At 37.9% G+C, this 22,430-nt stretch overlaps 1 protein-coding gene and 1 long non-coding RNA gene across 3 annotated transcripts in view; one reads left to right on the plus strand and one right to left on the minus strand.

Annotated features, from left to right (window-relative positions):
• Positions 1–13,254, plus strand: part of LOC103891832 (uncharacterized) — a 173,254-nt gene extending 160,000 nt beyond the window's left edge. Inside the window, exons 4-6 of one of the 2 annotated variants that reach the window (XR_008511177.2) lie at positions 7,970–8,135; positions 10,502–10,569; positions 11,621–13,254. This is a non-coding gene — a long non-coding RNA (uncharacterized LOC103891832). The remainder of the gene's footprint in view (positions 1–7,969; positions 8,136–10,501; positions 10,570–11,620) is intronic. The other variant, XR_008511178.1, reaches the window with a different exon arrangement.
• The window catches only part of BBOX1 (gamma-butyrobetaine hydroxylase 1), a gene marked incomplete at its 5' end in the record, with an annotated part of 81,700 nt that extends 62,191 nt beyond the window's left edge, over positions 1–19,509 (minus strand). The window contains 2 exon segments of the mRNA NM_001133318.1: positions 17,364–17,478; positions 19,229–19,509. Of these exon segments, the coding sequence (NP_001126790.1) occupies positions 17,364–17,478; positions 19,229–19,447 (334 nt within the window).
• Between the last annotated feature and the right edge of the window lie 2,921 nt (positions 19,510–22,430).

Here is a 22,430-nt window from a genome sequence, read left to right on the forward strand (position 1 = left end):
ACACTTTTTTTTATATAATACTTTAAGTTCTAGGGTACATGTGCACAACGTGCAGGTTTGTTACATATGTATACATGTGCCATGTTGGTGTGCTGCACCCATGAACTCGTCATTTACATTAGGTATGTCTCCTAATGCTATCCCTCCCCCCTCCCCCCACCTCACAACAGGCCCCAGTGTGTGATGTTCCCCTTCCTGTGTCCAAGTGTTCTCATTGTTCAATTCCCATCTATGAGTGAGAACATGCGGTGTTTGGTTTTTTGTCTTTGCGATAGTTTGCTGAGAATGATGGTTTCCAGCTGCATCCATGTCCCTACAAATGACATGAAATCATCATTTTTTATGGCTGCATAGTATTCCATGGTGTATATGTGCCACATTTTCTTAATCCAGTCTATCATTGATGGACATTTGGGTTGGTTCCAAGTCTTTGCTATTGTGAATAGTGCCGCAATAAATATACGTGTGCATGTGTCTTTATAGCAGCATGATTTATAACCCTTTGGGTATATACCCAGTAATGGGATGGCTGGATCAAATGGTATTTCTAGTTCTAGATCCTTGAGGAATCGCCACACTGACTTCCACAATGGTTGAACTAGTTTACAGTCCCACCAACAGTAAAAGTGTTCCTGTTTCTCCACATCCTCTCCAGCACCTGTTGTTTCCTGACTTTTTAATGATCACCATTCTAACCAGTGTGAGATGGTATCTCATTGTGGTTTTGATTTGCATTTCTCTGATGGCCAGTGATGATGAGCATTTTTTCATGTGTCTTTTGGCCGCATAAATGTCTTCTTTTGAGAAGTGTCTATTCATATCCTTCGCCCACTTTTTGATGGGGTTGTTTGTTTTTTTCTTGTAAATTTGTTGGAGTTCATTGTAGATTCTGGGTATTAGCCCTTTGTCAGATGAGTAGATTGAAAAAATTTTCTCCCATTCTGTAGGTTGCCTGTTGACTCTGATGGTAGTTTCTTTTGCTGTGCAGAAGCTCTTGAGTTTAATTAGATCCCATTTGTCAATTTTGGCTTTTGTTGCCATTGCTTTTGGTGTTTTAGACTTGAAGTCCTTGCCCATGCCTATGTCCTGAATGGTATTGCCTAGGTTTTCTTCTAGGGTTTTTATGGTTTTAGGTCTAACATTTAAGTCTTTAATTCATCTTGAATTAATTTTTGTATAAAGTGTAAGGAAGAGATCCAGTTTCAGCATATGGCTAGCCAGTTTTCCCAGCACCATTTATTGAATTGGGAATCTTTTCCCCATTTCTTGTTTTTGTCAGGTTTGTCAAAGATCAGGTGGTTTTAGATGTGTAGTATTATTTCTGAGTGCTCTGTTCTGTTCCATTGGTCTATTTCTCTGTTTTGGTACTGGTATCATGCTGTTTTGGTTACTGTAGCCTTGCAGTATAGTTTGAAATCAGGTAGCTTGATGCCTGCAGCTTTGTTCTTTTGGCTTAGGATTGACTTGGCAATGCAGGCTCTTTTTTGGTTCCATATAAACTTTAAAGTAGTTTTTTCCAATTCTGTGAAGAGAGTCATTGGTAGCTGGATGGGGATGGCATTGAATCTATAAATTACCTTGGGCAGTATGGCCATTTTCACAATATTGATTCTTCCTATCCATGAACATGGAATGTTCTTCCATTTGTTTGTGTCCTCTTTTATTTCATTGAGCAGTGGTTTGTAGTTCTCCTTGAAGAGGTCCTTCACATCCCTTCTAAGTTGGATTCCTAGGTATTTTATTCTCTTTGAAGCAATTGTGAATGGGAGTTCACTTATGATTTGGCTCTCTCTTTGTCTGTTATTAGTGTATAAGAATGCTTATGATTTTTGCACATTGATTTTGTATCCTGAGATTTTGCTGAAGTTGCCTACCAGCTGAAGGAGATTTTGGGCTGAGATGATGGGGTTTTCTAAATATACAATCATGTCATCTGCAAACAGGGACAATTTGACTTCCTCTTTTCCTAATTGGAAACCCTTTATTTCTTTCTCTTGACCAATTGCCCTGGCCAGAACTTCCAACACTATGTTGAATAGAAGTGGTAAGAAAGGGCATCCTTGTCTTGTGCCAGTTTTCAAAGGGAATGCTTCCAGATTTTGCCCATTCATTATGATATTGGCTGTGGGTTTGTCATAAATAGCTCTTATTATTTTGAGATATGTCCCATCAATATCTAATTTATTGAGAGTTTTTAGAATGAAGGGCTGTTGAATTTTGTCAAAGGCCTTTTCTGCATCTATTGAGATAATCATGTGGTTTTTGTCTTTGGTTCTGTTTATATGCTGGATTATGCTTATTGATTTGTGTATGTTGAACCAGCCTTGCATTCCAGGGATGAAGCCCACTTGATCATGGTGGATAAGCTTTTTGATGTGTTGCTGGATTTTGTTTGCTAGTATTTTATTGAGGATTTTTGCATTGATGTTCATCAGGGATATTGGTCTAAAATTCTCTTTTTTTGTTGGTGCCACACATTTTTAAACCATAGATCTTATGAGAACTCATTCACTATCATGGGAACAGCAAGGGGGAAGTCAGCCCCCATGATTCAATCACCTCCCACCAGGCCTCTCCTCTCACATGTGTGGATTACAATTTGACATGAGATTTGGGTGAGGACACAGAGCCAAACCATATCACCTTACAAGCCCAAAGGGATTGGGATCCTATCTTTAGCCTTTTTTTTTTTTTTTTTTTTTTCTAGATGGAGTCTCGCTCTGTTGCCCAGGCTAGAGTGCAGTGGTGCAATCTCAGCTCACTGCAAGCTCCGCCTCCCAGGTTCATGCCATTCTCCTGCCTCAGCCTCCCTAGTAGCTGGGACTACAGGTGCCCGCCACCATGCCTGGCTAATTTTTTGTATTTTTTGTTTTAGTAGAGATGGGGTTTCACTGTGTTAGCCAGGATGGTCTTGATTTCTTGACCTTGTGATCTGCCCTCCTTCACCTCCCAAAGTGCTGGGATTACAGGCATGAGCCACCGCACCTGGCCTCTTTAGTCTCTTTAAAGAGAATAATTGTCAGGCAAGAATTTTTTATCCTGCAAAACTAAGTTCCATAAATGAAGGAGAAATAAAGTAATTTTCAGGCAAGCAAATGCTGAGGCAATTTGTTACTACTAGACAAGCCCTACAAGAATGCTAGGAGTTCTAAATCTTGAAACAAAAGGTTGATATGCACCAGAATAGAACCCCTTGAAAGCATAAAACTCACAGGCCTATAAAACAATAATACAATGAGGAAAATAAAGTAGGTAACAATCAGCATGATGACTGAGAAAGTATCTCACATCTCAACATGAACATTGAATGTAAACGGCCTAAATGCTCCACTTAAGATACAGATTGGCAGAATGGACAAAAAAAAAAAAAAAATCACAAACCAAATACCTTCTGTCTTCAAGAGACTCACCTAACACATAAGGATTCATACAAATTCAAGGTAAAGGAGTGGGAAAAGACACTCCATGCAAATAGAAACCAAAAGCAAGCAGAAGTAGCTATTTTTATATCAGATTAAACAGACTTTAAAGCAACAATATTAAAAACAAAAAAGAAAGAAGGTCATTATACAATGATGAAAGAATCAATCCAACAAGAAGATATTACAATCCTAAGTATATACGCCTCTAACTCTGGAGCTCCCAAATTTATAAAACAATTACTATTAGACATAAGAAGTAAGACAGACAGCAACATAATAATAGTGGGGGACTTCAATACCCCACTGACAGCACTAAACAGATCACTGAGACAGAAAGTCAACAAAGCAACAATGGACTTAAACTACACTCTAGAAATACCATTTGACCCAGCCATCCCATTACTGGGTATATACCCAAAGGACTATAAATCATGCTGCTATAAAGACACATGCACAAGTATGTTTATTGCGGCACTATTCACAATAGCAAAGACTTGGAACCAACCTAAATGTCCAACAATGATAGACTGGATTAAGAAAATGTGGCACATATACACCACGGAATACTATGCAGCCATAAAAAAGGATGAGTTCATGTCCTTTGTAGGGACGTGGATGAAATTGGAAATCATCATTCTCAGTAAACTATCGCAAGGACAAAAAACCAAACACCACATGTTCTCACTCATAGGTGGGAATTGAACAATGAGAACACATGGACGCAGGAAGGGGAACATCACACTCTGGGGACTGTTGTGGGGTGGGGGTAGAGGCGAGGGATAGCATTAGGAGATATACCTAATGCTAAATGACGAGTTGATGGGTGCAGCACACCAGCATGGCACATGTATACATATGTAACAAACCTGCACATTGTGCACATGTACCCTAAAACTTAAAGTATAATAAAAAAAAAAACAAAAACAAATGGACCTGATATTTATAGAACATTCTACCCAATAACTGCAGAACACACATTCTTATTAAGACATGGAAAGTTTTTCAAGATAGACCATATAATAGTTCACAAAACATACCTCAATAAATTTAAGAAAATCAAAACTATATCAAGTACCCTCTCATAACACAGTGGAATAAAACTGGAAATTAACTCCAGAAAGAACCCTGAAAACAATACAAACACATGGAAATTAAACAATCTTCTCCTAAATGATTTTGGGGTTAATAATGAAATCAAGATGGAAATTTAAAAATTCTTTAAATGAATGATAATATTGACACAAGTTATGAAAACCTCTGTGATACAGATGTTGACTACTATACATCACATAAACAGATTTAAAAACAAAAGCCATATAATCAGTTCAATATATGCAGAAAAAGCATTTGATAAAATTCAGCATCCCTTTAGGTAACCCCCACTAACGAACTAGGCATTGAAGGAACATACCTCAAAATGCTAGGAGGTGAATAAAGGCCATATATAACAAACCATCAGCCAACATCATACTGAATGGAGAAAAGTTAAAAGCATAAGTTAAAAGTTAAAAGCAAAAATTAAAAGTTAAAAGGTTAAAAATTAAAAGTTCCAGTTCCTGAGAACTGGAACAAGATAAGGATGCCCACTTTCACCAGTTCTATTCAACATAGTACTAGAAGTCCTAGCTTGGGTAATTACACAAGAGAAAAGAAAAAAAAGGGCAACCAAATTGGAAAAGAGGAAGTCAAATTATCACTGTTCACCGATAATAAAATTGTACACCTAGAAAAGCCTAAAGATTCCTCCAAAAGACTTCTAGATTTCATAAGCAGATTCAGTGAAGTCTCAGGTTACAAAATTAATGTACACAAATCAGTAGCACTACTATACACCGACAATAACCAAACTGAAAATCAAACCATGAACTCAGTCCTTTTTACAATAGCTGCAAAAAAAATCTAGAAATATTCTTAACCAGGGAGATGAAAGATCTCTATAAGGAGAACTACAAAACACTGCTGAAAGAAATCATACATGACACAAACAAATGGAAACACATCCCATGCTCATGAATTAGAAGACTCAATATTTTAAGAATGACCACATTGCCCAAAGCAATCTACAGATTCAAGGCAATTCCTATCAAAATATCAACATTATTCTTCCCAGAATTAGAAAAAAAATCCCAAAATTCATATGGAACCAAAAAAATAAAAAAGAGCCCAAATAGCCAAAGCAATCCTAAACAAAAAGAAAAAATCTGAATGCATCATCTGAACTGATTTCAAATTTTACCATAATGCTATAGTTACCAAAACAGCATAGTACTGTATAAAAGTAAACACATAGAACAATGGAACAGAATAGAGAACACAGAAATAAAGCTAAATATCTGCAACCAATGGATCTTTGACAAAACATACAACACTATAAATTGGGGAAAAGATACCTTATTTAATAAATGGTGCTGGAAAAACTGAATAGCGACATATAGAAGAATGAAACTGGGTCCCTATCTCATACCTTATAAAAAATCAACTCAAGATGGACTAAAGACTTAAATTGAAAACCTGAAATAATAAAAATTCTAGAGGATAACCTACGAAAAACTCTTCTGGACACTGGCCTATGCAAAGAATTTATGACTAACACCCCAAAAGCAAATGTAACAAACAAAAATACATAAATAAATGGGGCCTTATTGAACTAAAAAGCTCTGTATAGCAAAAAAAAAAAAAAAAAAAAAATTACCAGAGTAAACAACCCACAGAATAGGAGAAAATATTTGCAAACTATCCATCCCAACAAAGGACTAATATCCAGAATCTACAAGGAACTCAAACAAATCAGCAAGAAAAAAACAACCCCATCAAAACGTGGGCAGATGACATGAATGGACATTTCTCAAAACAAGATGTACAAATGGCCAACAAACATGAAAAAATGCTCAGTATCACTAGTCATCAGGGAAATGGAAATTAAAACCACAATGAGATGCCATTTTACCCTCACCAGAATGGCTATTATTAAAAAGTCAAAAAACAACAGATATTGGCATGGATGTGGTGAAAAGGGAAGCGTTCACTGTGGGTAGGAATGTAAATTAGGACAACCTTTATGGAAAACAGTATGGAGATTTCTTAAAGAACTAAAAGTAGAACTACTATTCAATCCAGGAATCCCACTACTGGGTATCTACCCCAAAGGAAAAAAGTCATTATGTAAAAAAGACACCTGAAAATGTGTGCTTATTACAGCACAATTCGCAATTGCAAAGTTATGGGACCAATCTAAGTGCCCATCGACTAACAAATGGATAAAGAAAATGTGGTATATACACACCATGGAATACTACTCAACCATAAAAAGAATAAAATGACGTCTTTTGCAGCAACTTGAATGAAGCTGGAGGCCTTTATTCTAAATGAAGTAACTCAGAAATGGAAAACCGAATACTGTATGTCCTCACTTGCAAGCAGGAGCTCAACTATGTTTTTAAAAAATATTTATTTTATTTTATTTTTGAGACGGAGTCTCGCTCTGTCGTCCAGGCTGGAGTGCAGTGGCGCGATCTCGGCTCACTGCAACTTCCGCTTCCTGGGTTCAAGTAATTCTCCTGTCTCAGCCTCGGGGTTCAAGCAATTCTCCTGTCTCAGCCTCCAGAGTACCTGGCACTACAGTCGCATGCCACCATGCCTGGCTAATTTCTGTATTTTTAGTAGAGATGGAGTTTCACCATATTGGTCAGGCTCAAACTCCTGACCTCAGGTGATCCACCTGCCTCGGCCTCCCAAAATCCTGGGATTACAGATGTGAGCCACCGCGCCTGGCCCGGAGCTCAACTATGGGTATGCAAAAGCAAGTAGAGTGGTGGTATAATGGGCTTTGGAGATTCAGAAGTGGGAGCGTGAGAAGAGGTAAGAAATTAAAAAATGACATATTTGTTACAACGTACACTACTTCGGTGACGGGTGCACTAAAACCTCAGACTCCACCACTATGCTCTTCATTTACGTAATAAAAAAACACTCTCCAAAAGCTATTGAAATAAAATTTAAAAAAGAAATAAACCTATTTTAAAACAAACAAAAAAGAAAACTCTCAGAGTTGCTGTCTATAGTTACTTACAACCACTTTCAAGGAAATCTTTTGAAAAAAATAATGAGTTGATATGTATTGTGCAACACCACCCTTCGCCCAACATTGCACTGCTTGAGAAGTTAAGTATATACTATTATTATAACTGTTGTGCAGATAAGGATATTGAAGCATAGAGAGGTTAAGTAAGTTGCTCAAAATCACAGACTTAGCAAGGCCTAGGGCCAAAAACACTCTTAATTTCAGTGCCCTACTTTCTTATTGATTAATAACAAAGTTACTGATTGAGAAAAATATAAAATTTTAAGAAAAAACAAAGAAAAATGAGATGATTTATTGGATACAGTAGAACTTAAACATTTTTATTTAATTTGCTAAGCCAGAAATTAGGCAAATCAATAGTATGTATGAATGTAAACACCAACAAATTCTTAAAATTGGCAAATCAATAGTATGTATGAACATAAACATCAACAAATTCTTAAAATGTTTTTTTTTTTCCCTACAGAGCCCACAGCTATTCCATGGATGGGCACATTTGGAAGTTTGGTTCTAAAATCTAAAAGAAGAAATTTAAGAGTGCTGAAGATAACTGCAACTCCAAACCTAACACTACCTAACATGGTAGTTCTATGTTCTGCCATCTTGAAGCAAAGTGGAACCAGAAGTGAGAGGTAATGGTATTTGAATCAATTGTCCTCTTTTTATTGTCTGGTGAATCTGCTGATATATAGTCACTAGCAAAATTGGCAGGCTAAATTTATCCCTTATGTGTACATTTGGTAAATGTGAAGCCAGTGTAGAAAGTACTCCAACTTTACTTTTGGAAATTGAAACACTTTGGAATTTTCTAAATGTATAAATTCTAAACTTGTAGCTCAACTGCCAATGTTATAAAACTTATTCCTGGGCTGCAACAAAACAAAACAAAACAAAACAAAAACCAAAAAACCACACACACAAAAACACAAAAAAGCCTAGCTTGTAGAAATGGAACTCGTCATTCACTAAGGAAAGCCCATTCTATTTTGTTTTCCTTGTTTAAAAAGTAATAACTTTACTTTAGTATAACTACAAAAAATTATTTTTCCAAGAGCAAAGAAGTTAGAATATTTTCCTTAATTCTCAATGTGGCAACTAAATTAAAAAGGTATAAAAAGGGAATGGACTGTAATAATTATTTCTGGAAATATATTTGCTTTAGATTCTCAAAAATATCCTCAAACTTTGCCAAGGCTTTTTAAATATTTTAAGATACCAGCTTTTCAAGGTCCTGTCTAGCACTAACATTGTCTTATGAAGTTGTTAAGTAATGAGAAAATAATTTTTGAAGAAGAATATAATTAATATATCTCTTACTCAAGCATTTAAAAAAGTAATAGATGTAGTAGTATACAGGCTTTTAAAAAATTTTATTTAATACATCAATACATCTAGTAAAATAGACTTATTTTTAATATTTATATCTGAACATGTGGTATGTGTTTTCTAGCTGGAAGTGTGGATGGAGTCTAGAAAAAGAAAGAGGAAGATAAGTTTATCTGGAGCTTACAAATGAAGCCCAAAACTAGGCAGATTTTGCAGGACCAACCTGCAGATTAGTGGCACCTGCGAAAAGCACAGGGCACCGCAGTGTGCTTCCCAGGTTCTGAGTCTCCCCTGGTAGGTTTACAGTCAGAACAAGGGCAGCCCCATCTTGCATAGGTACATTAGACTCTTTAGATGTTATGCCTGATTTTACCAAGTGCAGTGCAGAAACTGAGGATAATAGATTACATATAATTCAGAAAAGAATAGGACACATTGAAAGACATCAATATGGCACAGAGGAAAAAAGAAGCAAGATACACATTCATAAATTGACATGCATTTGAGATAGCTGTATTCACTTAATCAAAACCCCAAAGATGTCTCTCTGAAAGTCAATAGGTCCCTTTGCAAGAATTATACCAGTGAGAAAATTATGGCAATGAAAGAGATCTGATCTAACCCACCTCCTCCATCTTGCCTTTCCCTTAATCATTCCTGGGCTTAGGCTAAGCTGTCTTTGAGAGATATTTAATTTATAGTTTTAAATGGGAGTAGGCCTTCCCCGAGAACTCAATGGCCTTTGCAAAACTAATGAAAGACCATCAGGTTAGGGGACAGAGAGGAGCCTGATTCTGCTAAGGCATAGAAACAGATTGTCAGCCCTTCCTGCAGGTAACACCACTATTGTATATGGGCCTTTGAGATGTTTTTTTTTTTTTCATGTCTGACACCTAGGGCTCCACTGGACCCCATGGGTCTACCTGGACCCACCAATCCTGCCCCTGTGGCCCCAGCCAGAAATGATTTAGCCCACAGGAGGACGGCTTTGACCCCCTGTGATTTCATCTCTGCCCCAACCAATCAGCAGCAAGCCTAGCCGCTGCCACTCCTTTCCCAAAATGCCTTTGAAAAACTCCTAACCTATGAGCGTTGGATAGATTGATTTGAGTACTAACTCCATCTCCCCCATGGCATGGCTGGCCTCATGTCTATTAAACTCCTTTTTTACTGTAAAACCATGGTCTTTCTTTGAGCAGCAGGCAGGAAGAACCCCTCAGGCAGTTATAATAAAGTCACATGCATTTGAGATAGCTATATTCATTTCACAGAAACCCTAGAGATATTTCTCTGCAAGTCAGTAGGTCCATTTTGCATATGACAGGCAAAACAGAACAAAGACATGCTTCTTAAACATATAAATCCTGTGAGCTATTTTCCCACCTGTGTATCTGAGTTATGAGTTTGGGTGACCTTAGGGAAGGAACGTTTACTAGTCTCTCTTGGGAATGGAATGCATTTCGGAAGATGATGTGGTGGCTTAATTGCTCTAAGGCAGCTGTTTTGACAGGGCTGTTTGGAAGCCATTCTGACCTGGCAGCCCTGATACTGTTGGGACATCCTAACGCAGCTTGAAAACAAACAACAACCCACCAAGTCTTGCTAGTTCTTTTTATAATTACCAAACAATAGTGAAACAATACACTCACCCCATCCCTGATTTGCATTGCAGGCTCCCACCTCTGAGGATTCAAGAATGGATGTAGCAAGGCTTAGAGATGGGAGCAAAATATCACATGGGTGAGGCATATTTATTTTTTATATTACTTGAATTAAGGAAAACACACAAGATTTTTGCCTTATGACAAGGCTTTGTAAAAATGGCCTCTGCACCAAACCAAATCTGATTTTTGCACTATCATAAAATCTCCATCTTCAAGTAAATATATGGTTCTCTGCAGGAAAGGAAGAACTCTCTACTTTTTCTTGCCATATACAAGACGAATAGATTTTAGAGGGTCCTAACAGTTATTTGTGAGTTTTCACTTCCACTTTTGGAATGCTCCTTTTGAAACAAAGAAGTACATTATAGCTATAGACTGAAGGGCTGTAATCTGATTAAGTAGGTGGTAAAGACTGCCATGAGAGAGGCATAAAGAATTGTGGGGAAATATTCTTTTTTTTTTGACTGTGCAGTGTACTCCATCCCCGGATTACTGAGAAAACTGAGCAGCCTGTCTCCACGGAAATAAAATATTTTCTTCAAGTTATAGCTTTTTAAATCTCAATATTCTATAAAAAATATTATTAAAGTTAGAGATTAATACAAAAATACTTCAGTACCAATTCAAAGAGATAAATGATATCAATTCAGTACCAATTCAGTACCATAAATGATACCAATTCAGTACCAATTCAAATGATAAATTCAAGCATTTATCATTCTGATATTGAGGATTAATAAAAAGAACAAATATTTAGCTTCATATATATATCATACTATATAGTGATTTTTTTTTTTCCATTTTGGTCCTGCCAGTTATATGTTGGGAATGTTGCATCTCAAAGTTAATGACAAAAATGAGCGTATAATTATGCCAAAATTTCACATGAGAGCTAAATTATAATTAGTACATAAAAATCTTGTCTCTAATATGATTTAAAGTCTTTCATTTTCACCCATATGTTTGGAAACATGTACTGCTAGGCTTCAAGTGTTAGGATTTCAGTTGATAGAGACTAGAGAATATGGCCAGCAACTTTCTGTCCTACAGGTCATATATGTTCCTTTTGAATACAGATTCTACACCCTCCTCCATCCTCCCTGCCTCTCAAAATTTGTCTTTTACAGGACTATTTCTAGGTCATGCTATCGTTACCCTGACCCTGGTCACTCCCTATGCTGGTCCATCCAAACGCAGAGCCACGATCAAGTCCTTTCTACAACACAGATCTGATTACTTCACTCGCTTTTGTGGGGTAAATATAATCCAAGAGCCAAGCAGGTGCACTGTGGAGGAGGGGAGAATGCAAGAATAAAAAAAGAAAGCCCGCCGGGCATGGTGGCTCACGCCTGCAATCCCAGCACTTTGGGAGGCCAAGGTGGGCGGATCATGAGGTCAAGAGATCAAGACCATCCTGGCCAACATGGTGAAACCCCATCTCTACTAAAAATACAAAAATTAGCTGGGTGTGGTGCCTGTAGTCCTTGTAGCGCCTGTAGCTACTCGGGAGGCTGAGGCAGAAGAATCACTTGAACCTGGGGGCAGAGGTTGCAGTGAGCCGAGATCACACCACTGCACTCCAGCCTGGTGACAGAGGAAGACTCCATCTCAAAAAAAAAAAAAAAAAAAAAGAAAGCCTAGGAGACATGTACAAACTTGTAGGCATTTGAGAAATTATGTTCATTTGATTAAAATCAGAAAGACACAACTCGGAAAATGTAAAATACAGATGAAAAAATGAAAGCAATCATCTTCTTAAACTTATAAAGATCTTAAACTCATTTCTCTGGCTTTAAAAGAAGAGCATCAGTATGGAGAACCTAATGGGATGGCATATCTGAGCCCTTGTTGGGAAAACTCTTAATTGCCTACAGGTTTAGGACCAAGCAGGGCATATAAGCCACTTCATGGTTTGGCCCCTTCCTTCTTCTCTGTGCCTAACAATTTTAACTTCACCAATATTAAACTAATTGCAGTTTTCTAAACCTATCCTACTATTTTATCCTTTGATGATTTTCTACCTGCCTTTTTCTTTGTTGAGAATTTCCTTACTTTCTATCTTTGCCTGACAAACTGATTGATTCTCCAAAGTGCAGCTCAAGTATTACCTTATTTCTGAGGATCATTCCTTCATCCCTTCAAGTTCCTTCTTCTGTGTCATCATTAACTTTCTATGTGTGGTTTTAATGTACTTCAAGTAATGTCTTATACTTATTTTCTCATGGCTATTGTTCCCTTTCAGACTTGATAAGTCCTCAAGGAGAGAATCTACGTCTTTTAAAAAAATCTTGATATTTCCTTACAGAGGTCCTGGCACAAAATAGATACCCAATATATGTGCAACTGAATAGAAATTTATGAGGGAGTGATAATTATCCATGTCTTCTTTCAGCTATGACTGTGTCCCATGACAAAAGTTTTTTGGATGATGATCATTTGTCTTGTCATTTTTGAGTTCAACAGCGAGTGCCAGGGAGAAGATCAAGGAAAAATTGCCTGCATCTTGATTCCAGATTTTAAAAGCTCTGTAACCCTCACTCCAAGGGTTGTGCTTGCAGAAGAGAAAACATTACTACTGGGACTAAAAAACAAAATCCTTTCACAAATGTAACTGAGTTTGTTTGCATGCTCTGGAATATAAATGTTTGAAAATCTGCAATGGCAATGAAATAAGGTATCAAATTCTACAGGCAAAAAGCCATAGAACCAATATTCCAAAAATGGCTCATTAATTTCTTTTTTTACCCACCAACTGTACAGCTTGAGAATGTATTTTAAAAATCTGATCTTGTTTTAAACTATTAAAATATTTTCCAGTGTCTAAATAGCAGCCAGTTCTTATATTATTCATGATTGCAGCCTGTCATTGTGACCAGTTTTTTCCACTACTTAATTGAGTGTGGTATCATTTCCATGTTGCTACTGCCCAATAGTACTGAAAAATGTAAGCTATAAAACTGCACTCATCAAGAAATATTAATGGAGGAGGATGTCCATATCCTTTTACAATGCTTAAAAGCTTAAGCTGTAATAATAAAAAGTTGGCATGTATTTCCTGAAAAAATCAAAAGAAGAACTTGAAGGAAATGAAAGTAAAATCCAATAGGATTACAAAATTAGAACAGAGTTAAGGAAAAATATTTTGAGTACCAGAAGAAATCTAAAATAAATAAAAAAAAATACATTTGTGACACTGCGATGTGACCCAGAAAATTGGCACTAAATTATGTAATTGGAGACTCCTTGAAGAATCTAGCAATGCACTCATTGGAGGAAGGCAATAAAAACATCTTTCCCTGAATACCCATCTGGATTTAACCAGCTAGATAAAGGGAAAAATGAACTGGTAGTTTAGAGAGAAAGCACTAGGACAAAACCTTGTCAGCCATCAGAATGGTGAGACTAAGGAAATGGAGGAACCAAATTCTTGACATGGCTGGTCTTTGCTTAAAGAGGAAGGGAACAGTATCATACTCTATTATTGATAACCAGAAGAAATGGTGAACCTATTTGGTTCAAGTTGATTAGTAACATCTTCATACCTAGTAAAATGTCGTCTCATTTAAAGCCATGGAGAGTTACCACACATGTTTAAGAATTTCAGATTTGAAAGGAGTTAAGGTAAAATCTTTCTCTTGGTATGTGGCTAAGAATTTCCAGGAGAGGTGTTACAAAACTCAACAAGGCTGGTATATTAGTCTGTTCTTGCATTGCTATAAATAAATACCTGAGACTGTGTAATTAGTAAAGAAAAGGGATTTAATTGGATCACTGTTCTACAGGCTTTATAGGAAGCATGGTGCTGACATCTGCTTGGCTTTTGGGGAGGCTTCAGGAGACTTAAAATCATGATGGAAGCTGAAAGGGGGAGCAGGCAGATCACATGGCAAAAGCAGGAGAAACAGATAGAGGGAGGTATTGCTACACACCTTAAAACAACCAGATCTTCAAAGAACTCATTTGCTATTGTGAGGATAGTACCAACAGGATGGTGCTAAACCATTCATGAGAAATCATCGCTTGTGATCCAATCACCTCCCTCCAGGCCCCACCTCCAACACTGGAGATTACAGTTCAACATGAGATTTGGGCGGAACATGCAAACCATATCATTTTGCCCCTGGGCCCCCAAATCTCATGTACTTCTCACATTGCAAAATACAATCATGCCTTCCCAGTAGTCCCTGAAAGTCTTAACTTATTCTAGCATTAACTCAAAAGTCCGAAGTCCAAAGTTTCATCTAAGACAGGGTAAGTCTCTGCCACCCATAAGCCTGTAAAATTAAAGACAATTTATGTATTTCCAAGATATAATGGGGTTATAAGCATTGGGTAATCATTCTCATTACAAAAGGGAGAAATCGACCAAAAGAAAGGGGAGTACAGGGCCCATGCAAGTCCAAAACCCAGAAGGGCAGTCATTAAATCTTAAGGCTCCAAAATTATCTCCTTTGACTCCACGTCTTGCCTCCAGGACACAATGGTAAAAGGGATGGGTTCCCAATGCCTTGGGCAGCCCTGCCCCTATGGCTTTGCAAAGTTCAGCTCCAGAGGCTGCTGTCACAGGTTGTTGAGTGCCTGTGGCTTTTCCATGCTGAGTATGCATGCTGGAGGTGGATCTACCATTATGGAGTCTGCAGGACAGTGGCCTTCTTCCCACAGCTCCATTAGGCAGTGCCCCAGTGGGGACTCTAAGTGGGGCCTCCAACCCATTTTCCCTCTGCATTGTCCTAGGGTTCTTTGTGAGGGCTCTGCCCCTGCAGCAGGCTTCTGCTTGGGCACACAGGCTTTCTTATATTTACTATTACTTTTAATGGCAAAAACTGCAATTACTTTTGCACCAACATAATACATCCTCTGAAATCTAGACAGAGAACATCAAGCCTCATTCATTCTTGCACTCTGTGTGGCCACAGGCTTAAAGCCACATGGAAGCCACCAAGGCTTACAGTAGCTTATGCCCTCTGGAACTATGGCCCAACTTGTACCTGGGCCCCTTGGAGCCGAGGCTGGAGCCAGAGCAGCTGGGATGTGGGAGCTGCCTCCCGAGGCTACACACAGGGCAGTGGAGTCCTTGGCCCAGGAAAGCATTCTTCCTTCCTAGGCCTCTGGGTCTGTGATGGGAGAGGCTGCTGTGCAGATCTATGAAATGCCTTCGAAGCCTTTTTCTTGTTGTCTTGGCTATTAGCACTGGCTTCTTCTTATATACAAATATCTCTAATAAATGGTTGATCCACCGTCTGCTTGACTTCCTCTCCCAAAAAAGCTTTCTCTTTCTCTGCCTAGAAATGAATAGGTTACAAAATTTTCAAATTTTACACTCTGCTTTCCTTTTAAATATTAAAGTTCCAACTTATTTGTTTGCTCCCGTATCTGATCATAGGCTGTTAGAAGCAGTCATGTTACTTCTTAAACATTTACTTTGCTGCTTAGAAATTTATTTCACCAGATACCCCAGGTCATCACTCTCAATTTCAAACTTCCACATATCCCTAGGGCGTGGACACAATGCAGCCAAGCTCTTTTGCTAAGGCATAGCATATGTGACCTTTGCTTCAGTTCCCAATAAGATCCTCATTTCCATCTGATACCTCGTCAACCAGGCATTCACTGTCCATATCACCATCAGCATTTTGGTCACAGCCATCTAACTAGTCTCTACAAAGTTCCAAACTTACCCTGTCTTCTTCTGAGCTCTCCAAACTCTTCCAACATTTGCATGTTACCCAGTTCCAAAGCTACTTCTAAATTTTAGGTATCTTTATAGCAATGACCCACTTCTCAGGACCAATTTTCTGTATTAGTTTGTTCTTGCATCACTATAAGGAAATACCTGAGACTGGGTAATTTATAAAGAAAAGAAGTTAAATTGGCTCATGGTTTTGCAGGCTATACAGGAAGCATGGCATTGACATCTGCTCAACTTCTGGAGAGGCTTCAGGAACTCACAGTCATGATGGAAGGTGAAGGGGGAGCAGGCAGGTCACATGAGGAAAGCAGGAGCAAAAGAGAGGGGAGTGCTACACACTTTTAAATGACCAGATCTTGCAAGAACTGTTTTTCAGACTGTCTTTGATTCACATAGTTTCATGTAATAAATCTTCAAAATAGTCAGGGAATGAATTGTAAACAGCCGTTACTCCTTACCAGTTCCTCTGCTTGAGTTCTATTACTGTGTATCTCCTAAAATTTATATTTAAAAATATTTCCACCTGTTTTAAGTATTTATTTTGCTTCTTTGCTCAGCAATAAAGTCCTCTTTATCCACTGAATCCACCCTTGCAGTTTTTCTGAACATTGCTGTTCATGGATCCCCTTGAAACCTATACAAATTCTTCCTAGACAAACGTGGCTTTGCATGCATGTGTGGGTACATGCACACACACAGACAAATTGTCCCACACTCACAGGCATATGCAGTGCTATGCATACTGTTTCATGGGTTCATCAATCCCATAATTCCATCTATGAATACCAGGTTAGGAATTCTTGCTTTGTTGATTTGTGTTGTTCTGGCCTTAGAAAAAATTGTTATAAAGGGCCAGTCTGCCTCTAGTTCATCCTGGTTCTTTGTAGTGAACACTTACGGAGTGTCTGCGGTATGCTGTGCCAGGTTTTGCTTTAGATGACAAAGACACAAGTTTGCTGGACTTATTTTGTTTCTTTATAGAATGTCTAGAATTACTCTATACTCCTTTTCATCTCTACCCAAATGATCTTTGTTGGTAAAACTTTAAACACGCCGCATAATTTACATGTCACATATTTTAATCAAAGCACAAAAGTTTGAATTTTCTGTGAGCAAATTTCTTAATAAAAATCCTTTACTGTAAGGGTTTAAAAAGGCATTGAAGACTTTGGCAAAGTTACCTGGAAAAAACAATTCTCTTTGGAGCTTTGCTCTGGCCTGCTTGGAAAAGCATCTTTTCTTCAGCCAGTCAGCCTGGAATTCACTGTAATGCTCATCGGGCCATGTGATGTACACCTTATAACACAAAAAGCAAATTTCACCTATGTGGATTTTATTTCCCTTCTCCACTATTGCTCTGTTTTTGAATGCTGTTTAAGATAATCAGGGAATCCAATTATGCTTTGCTTAATTTTTTTTTTTTTTAGACGGAGTCTTCCTCTGTTGCCAGGCTGGAGTGCAGTGGTGCAATCTCAGCTCACTGCAACCTCTGCCTCCCAGGTTCAAGCGATTCCCCTGCCTCAGCCTCCCAAGTAGCTGGGATTACAGGCATGCGACACCACGCCTGGCTAATTTTTTGTGTCTTAGTAGAGACAGGGTTTCACCATGTTGGCTAAGACAGTCTCGATCTCCTGACCTTGTGATCTGCCCGCCTTGGCCTCCCAAAGTGCTGGGATTACAGGCGCGAGCCACCACGCCTGGCCAGTTTAATTTTTAAGATAGAGATTAAGCGTATGCTTTTGGAAAACAAGGAAGCCAAAGTAATACATCTGAGGTCTGAGGCCCTTAAATAGCACTCAAGAAATAGAGCATGGATAGATCTACAGTTCTTGACCTACATCCTCTAAACCTGGGATCCCCAAACTTTCTGTGATAACCGAAGCTAGTTATCGATTAAGATTCCTGCCAAGAGTATTAGAAATAGTAATGATGCGGCTGGGTGTGGTGGCTCATGCCTGTAATCCCAGCACTTTGGGAGGCCAAGGCGGGCAGATCACAAGGTCAGGAGTTTGACACCAGCCTGGTTAACATAGTGAAACCCCATCTTTACTAAAAATACAAAAATTAGCCGGGCATGGTGACCAATACCTGTAATCCCAGCTACTTGGGAGGCTGAGGCAGGAGAATTGCTTGAACCCGGGAGGCGGAGGTTGCAGTGCGCTGAGATCACCCCACTGCATTCCAGCCTGGGCAACAGAGCAAGATTCCATCTCAAAAAAAAAAATAAATAAAAGAAAGTAATAGTAGTGATGATAAGGAGGACAACAGCAATAATAAAAATAATACTATTTTGAGTATTTATAACAAGTACTATAGACATAACACATTTAATCTTTACAACTCTGGGGGAAGGTACTACTATTATTCTCATTTTTTTCAGGTGAGAAATGTAAGAGTAAACAATATTTCTATCTAGCTAGCAAGCAGTGAAATCTGTGAGTAAAGTCCTCAAGTTGGGATGTGGACAAGAGCGTGTAAGAATCCTAGTAAATTTGAAAGAGAGAAACATGGAATGGTGGCTGCCTCTGGTTTGTAGTTTTGAGAGCTGTGCTTTTGGGAATCCCAGAACAAGACTTGTATCTCTACATACTAATTTGACTAAAAGACATTAGTCAATGCCATTTTTTTTTAGTGTTCACTGTATGCCAGGCACTGTTAAGCATTTTTATCCATATTATCCCAGTGAATCCTCACATTTCTATGAGCAAGTTCTTTTAGTATTCGTATTTTACAAAGGAATAAACTGAGGCTCAGAAGCATTGCTTTTATTGTAGACAGTTTGTGTTTTTAAGGCTGCCACTCATTGAAAGAGTGACAAGTAACACTGCAAATTTTATTAAAAATAGTAGTAGTAATGATAATAGTAATAATAATAGCTGAAGCTTCCATTTACTGAGTATACTTAATTTGCACCAAGTACTATACAAACGTGGGTCTATATGCGGTTATATGTGTGTGACCAGATAAAAAAGTTATCTAAATTATTGTTGACTAGCCCCATTATTGAACTTGAGAAAGAAGGGAGACATAATTTAGAGATAATTACCTTTTTTCTGTCAAATGTCAAGCCTTTAATTCCAATGTTCACATCAAGAGCTTCCACTAGAAGTTTCCGTGCTTTTGCAGAATCCAGGTAGCAATCAGAGCACGGGCAGTTGTCTCTCAACCATACAGCTGGGTAGAGAGACTCTTCCTCATCATACCAGAGGATCTGCATCAAACGAGCCCCGTCAAGTGCTTCTGCCTTTTGGATGGTACAAGCCATGTTTCCGGTCTTCAGGAGTAGATGCTGTCAACTACCTGCTATGACAAATCAGTGTTAAAAGGAATCTCAGGCAGATAAGATCTAAACTTGGCCTCTGAGAGTGTGAACACTTCAAGTGGACTCTGGCCTCTGCTATTCACTCAGCTGTCAGAGGCTGTGGTTTGACTTATTGACGCTGGGACCTTTGTTCTGGTGAGAGTATTTCACATACTGTAAGCAGAAACACAGTGACTAAAAGTAAATGGGATATAAGTGCTGAGTCAGGATCCAAATGAAAAGCATTCCTTGTTTTTCTCACAGAAAATTCAGATATTAAGTTCAGAACCAATGACGTATGCACTTTAATAATTATGTTTGCATAAAAGCTCTGGAATGTTTAAGGAAGAAAAATGTTCCACAAATTGAAAGTGTAACAATCATCCCTGTCCTATTTTAACTGGTGCCCATTTGGACATGGCTTTTGAAAAAAAATGTTTTTATGATACTAAATTAGTAAACTTGTTTTTATGAAGAGAATATTAATGCTTATTATTTAGTTAAAGACCACTGTAATTCAGAATATTGCACTGTTTCTGCAATTCAGAATATTGCGCTGTTTCTGTTCTATCATTTGCTTTTTTACCTTTACAATACATTTTCTTAATGAAATATAGAAGTCCTTAGGTTCTTCAAGAAACTTGCTTGGTTTGTTGAGATTTTTTGTTTTAATACATATCAGTAGAGTGTGCCTTGTTACTTTAGTTACTTTATTCTGAACCTTTTTGGAGTACTTGTGTATACCTTCACATTACTTGGAATTACATGACTTACTTTTTATTAAAAAATCCAGCAAATTTAAGGACATGGACTATTTACAGGAGAGGAAATTTAGTGAAACAGAGACACCACGGTATTATGCTTGAGCACCTGTGTTGATCCTGATTCCATTAATGACTATATATTTGGCCTTCAGAAACCATGCCAATGTTCTACATTTTACTTTCTTCATATGTTATTTTCCAGCACTCTAAACTTACATGGATGAAGTAGAACTTACATAGGAAAAGTAGAATTTATATGCGAGAAGTAGAGCTCCTTAACTTCGTCCATGTAATGATCTGCTCATCATTAACAGAAGGTGACATATGACAATGGAAACAAGACTTCATTGCCTTGAGATGAAGGGGAAGTAGGAATGCGTGCACACATGTGCGTGCGCGCACACACACAGACACACACACAGCTTATAAAATCCCTTCCAGGCACTGCAATAGGCAGTGTGAGATTTAGTGACAAGTAAGATAAAATTGCTCCCTGTCCTTCTTGAGATTATGGGAAGAGTTTATGCAACATTAAGATAACTTAAAATATACCTTACACAACATGGAAGTAAAATACTTCTAGGTGGTTTCACAGATGCTTCCTCAAATCATTGGCTTGGATAATTTAGTCAAGTTATGGAGCAGAGTCAATAGGAAAAATATTGCTTTGTCCCTTTAGCCTCACATATAGAGTTATCCAATAATTGCATGGGTGAAATGCAATTAATTGGCTCTCATGCTTATTTCTGCTTTGGAACTTTATTTTTTTTTTCTTTAAACTTGTATAGTGATAGGAGAACACTATTACTTAAAAATAATCAAAAATTATAGTGTACTTTCAAACCTGGAAATTTAGCTCATAAGTCTGAGTGAGGAGCATTATGGAAGTCCTAACATCAGTTTCTCTGTGGAATGGGTAGGGCATTTGAATTTCCTGACAAGACAAAGGGTTGGCTGGCAAGTTTTCTCACATACCTTGTTTCAAAAGACAAAGATGGCTCCAATGACCCTGGAATAAAACAACTAGATCCTTAAATAACACTAAAAAAAAGAAATGTAGTACATTTTAACCTGTGTCAAGGGATGGCAAATATGTTCTGTAAAATGCCAAGTGGCATATCTTTTAGGCTTTGCAGTTTATATACAGTCCCTGCTACATATTCCTGTTTTTATTTTTTAAAACCCTATAAGAATGTATCAACTATTCTTAGTTCATGGTGTGCACAAAAACAATGTAGGCCACATTTTGCCCCCAGGCAGTAGTTTTCTTACTCTTGATCAAGTTGTCTAAGTTTATGCTTTCATTACGATGGAATACAATCATACTTAAATGCAAAAAATGGTTCTCTTTCCCTTGTCATTTATAAAGTTAAACTTACTCAAATATATAATAAGTATCTTCTTTGTGCATGCTGCACTAGAAGGTACAAAGATGACTTTGAAGTTCCAGACGACCAGGAGAAGATAATTATGAAAATAAACAAATATTAAGGCCAACATTGCTGAATGCATGTCGGTTTCACCTTATTTTCCTTCCTTACTAGTACAACATTTTTTGACTAGTAAATATTTTGTCAGCTTTCTTTATAGCTAAGATTAGTTATGATATAATATGCCCAATGAAATATATTTGGAAGTTGCTGTGTAGGGAAATTTTAAAAAAGGTGATAAGACTTGGCTGCCATATGCTGTTTTCCCTATTTTTTTCCACTTCCTTTCTGGAATGTGAGTGTAGTATTGGGGGTGAAGCAGTAATTTTGCAACCACGAGGCAAGAAGCGGAAGTATAAAATCTAAAAGAAGTCAGAGTTCCCCAGGGTTCTGTGAAAACACTTTACCAGCAATAGATGGTCATGTCTGGACCTCTTTTTTACATGATAAAAACTAAATTCTTTACTTATTTAAACCTTTATTTGCTAGCTCATCTGGGTACAGATAAGTTGGATTTAAGAAGATTTGTGAAAGGTCATTCCACATTTAGGGTGCAGGCTGAGCCAACTACAAAGATATGAAAGTACAGTGTTTGAGCAGTAGAAAACATGTTGTTTGGCTGGAACAAAAGGCTATGAGGGGAAATGGTGGTTGAGAGAGATTAAAAGGCATGTTGATACCAGATCATGAAGCACCATGCATAGCAAGATAAGGAGTTTGGGTTTCATTCTGTTATGAATGGGACTTTTTAAA

This window comes from Pongo abelii, chromosome 9, assembly GCF_028885655.2.
Source record: "Pongo abelii isolate AG06213 chromosome 9, NHGRI_mPonAbe1-v2.0_pri, whole genome shotgun sequence".
Classification (NCBI taxonomy): domain Eukaryota; kingdom Metazoa; phylum Chordata; class Mammalia; order Primates; family Hominidae; genus Pongo; species Pongo abelii.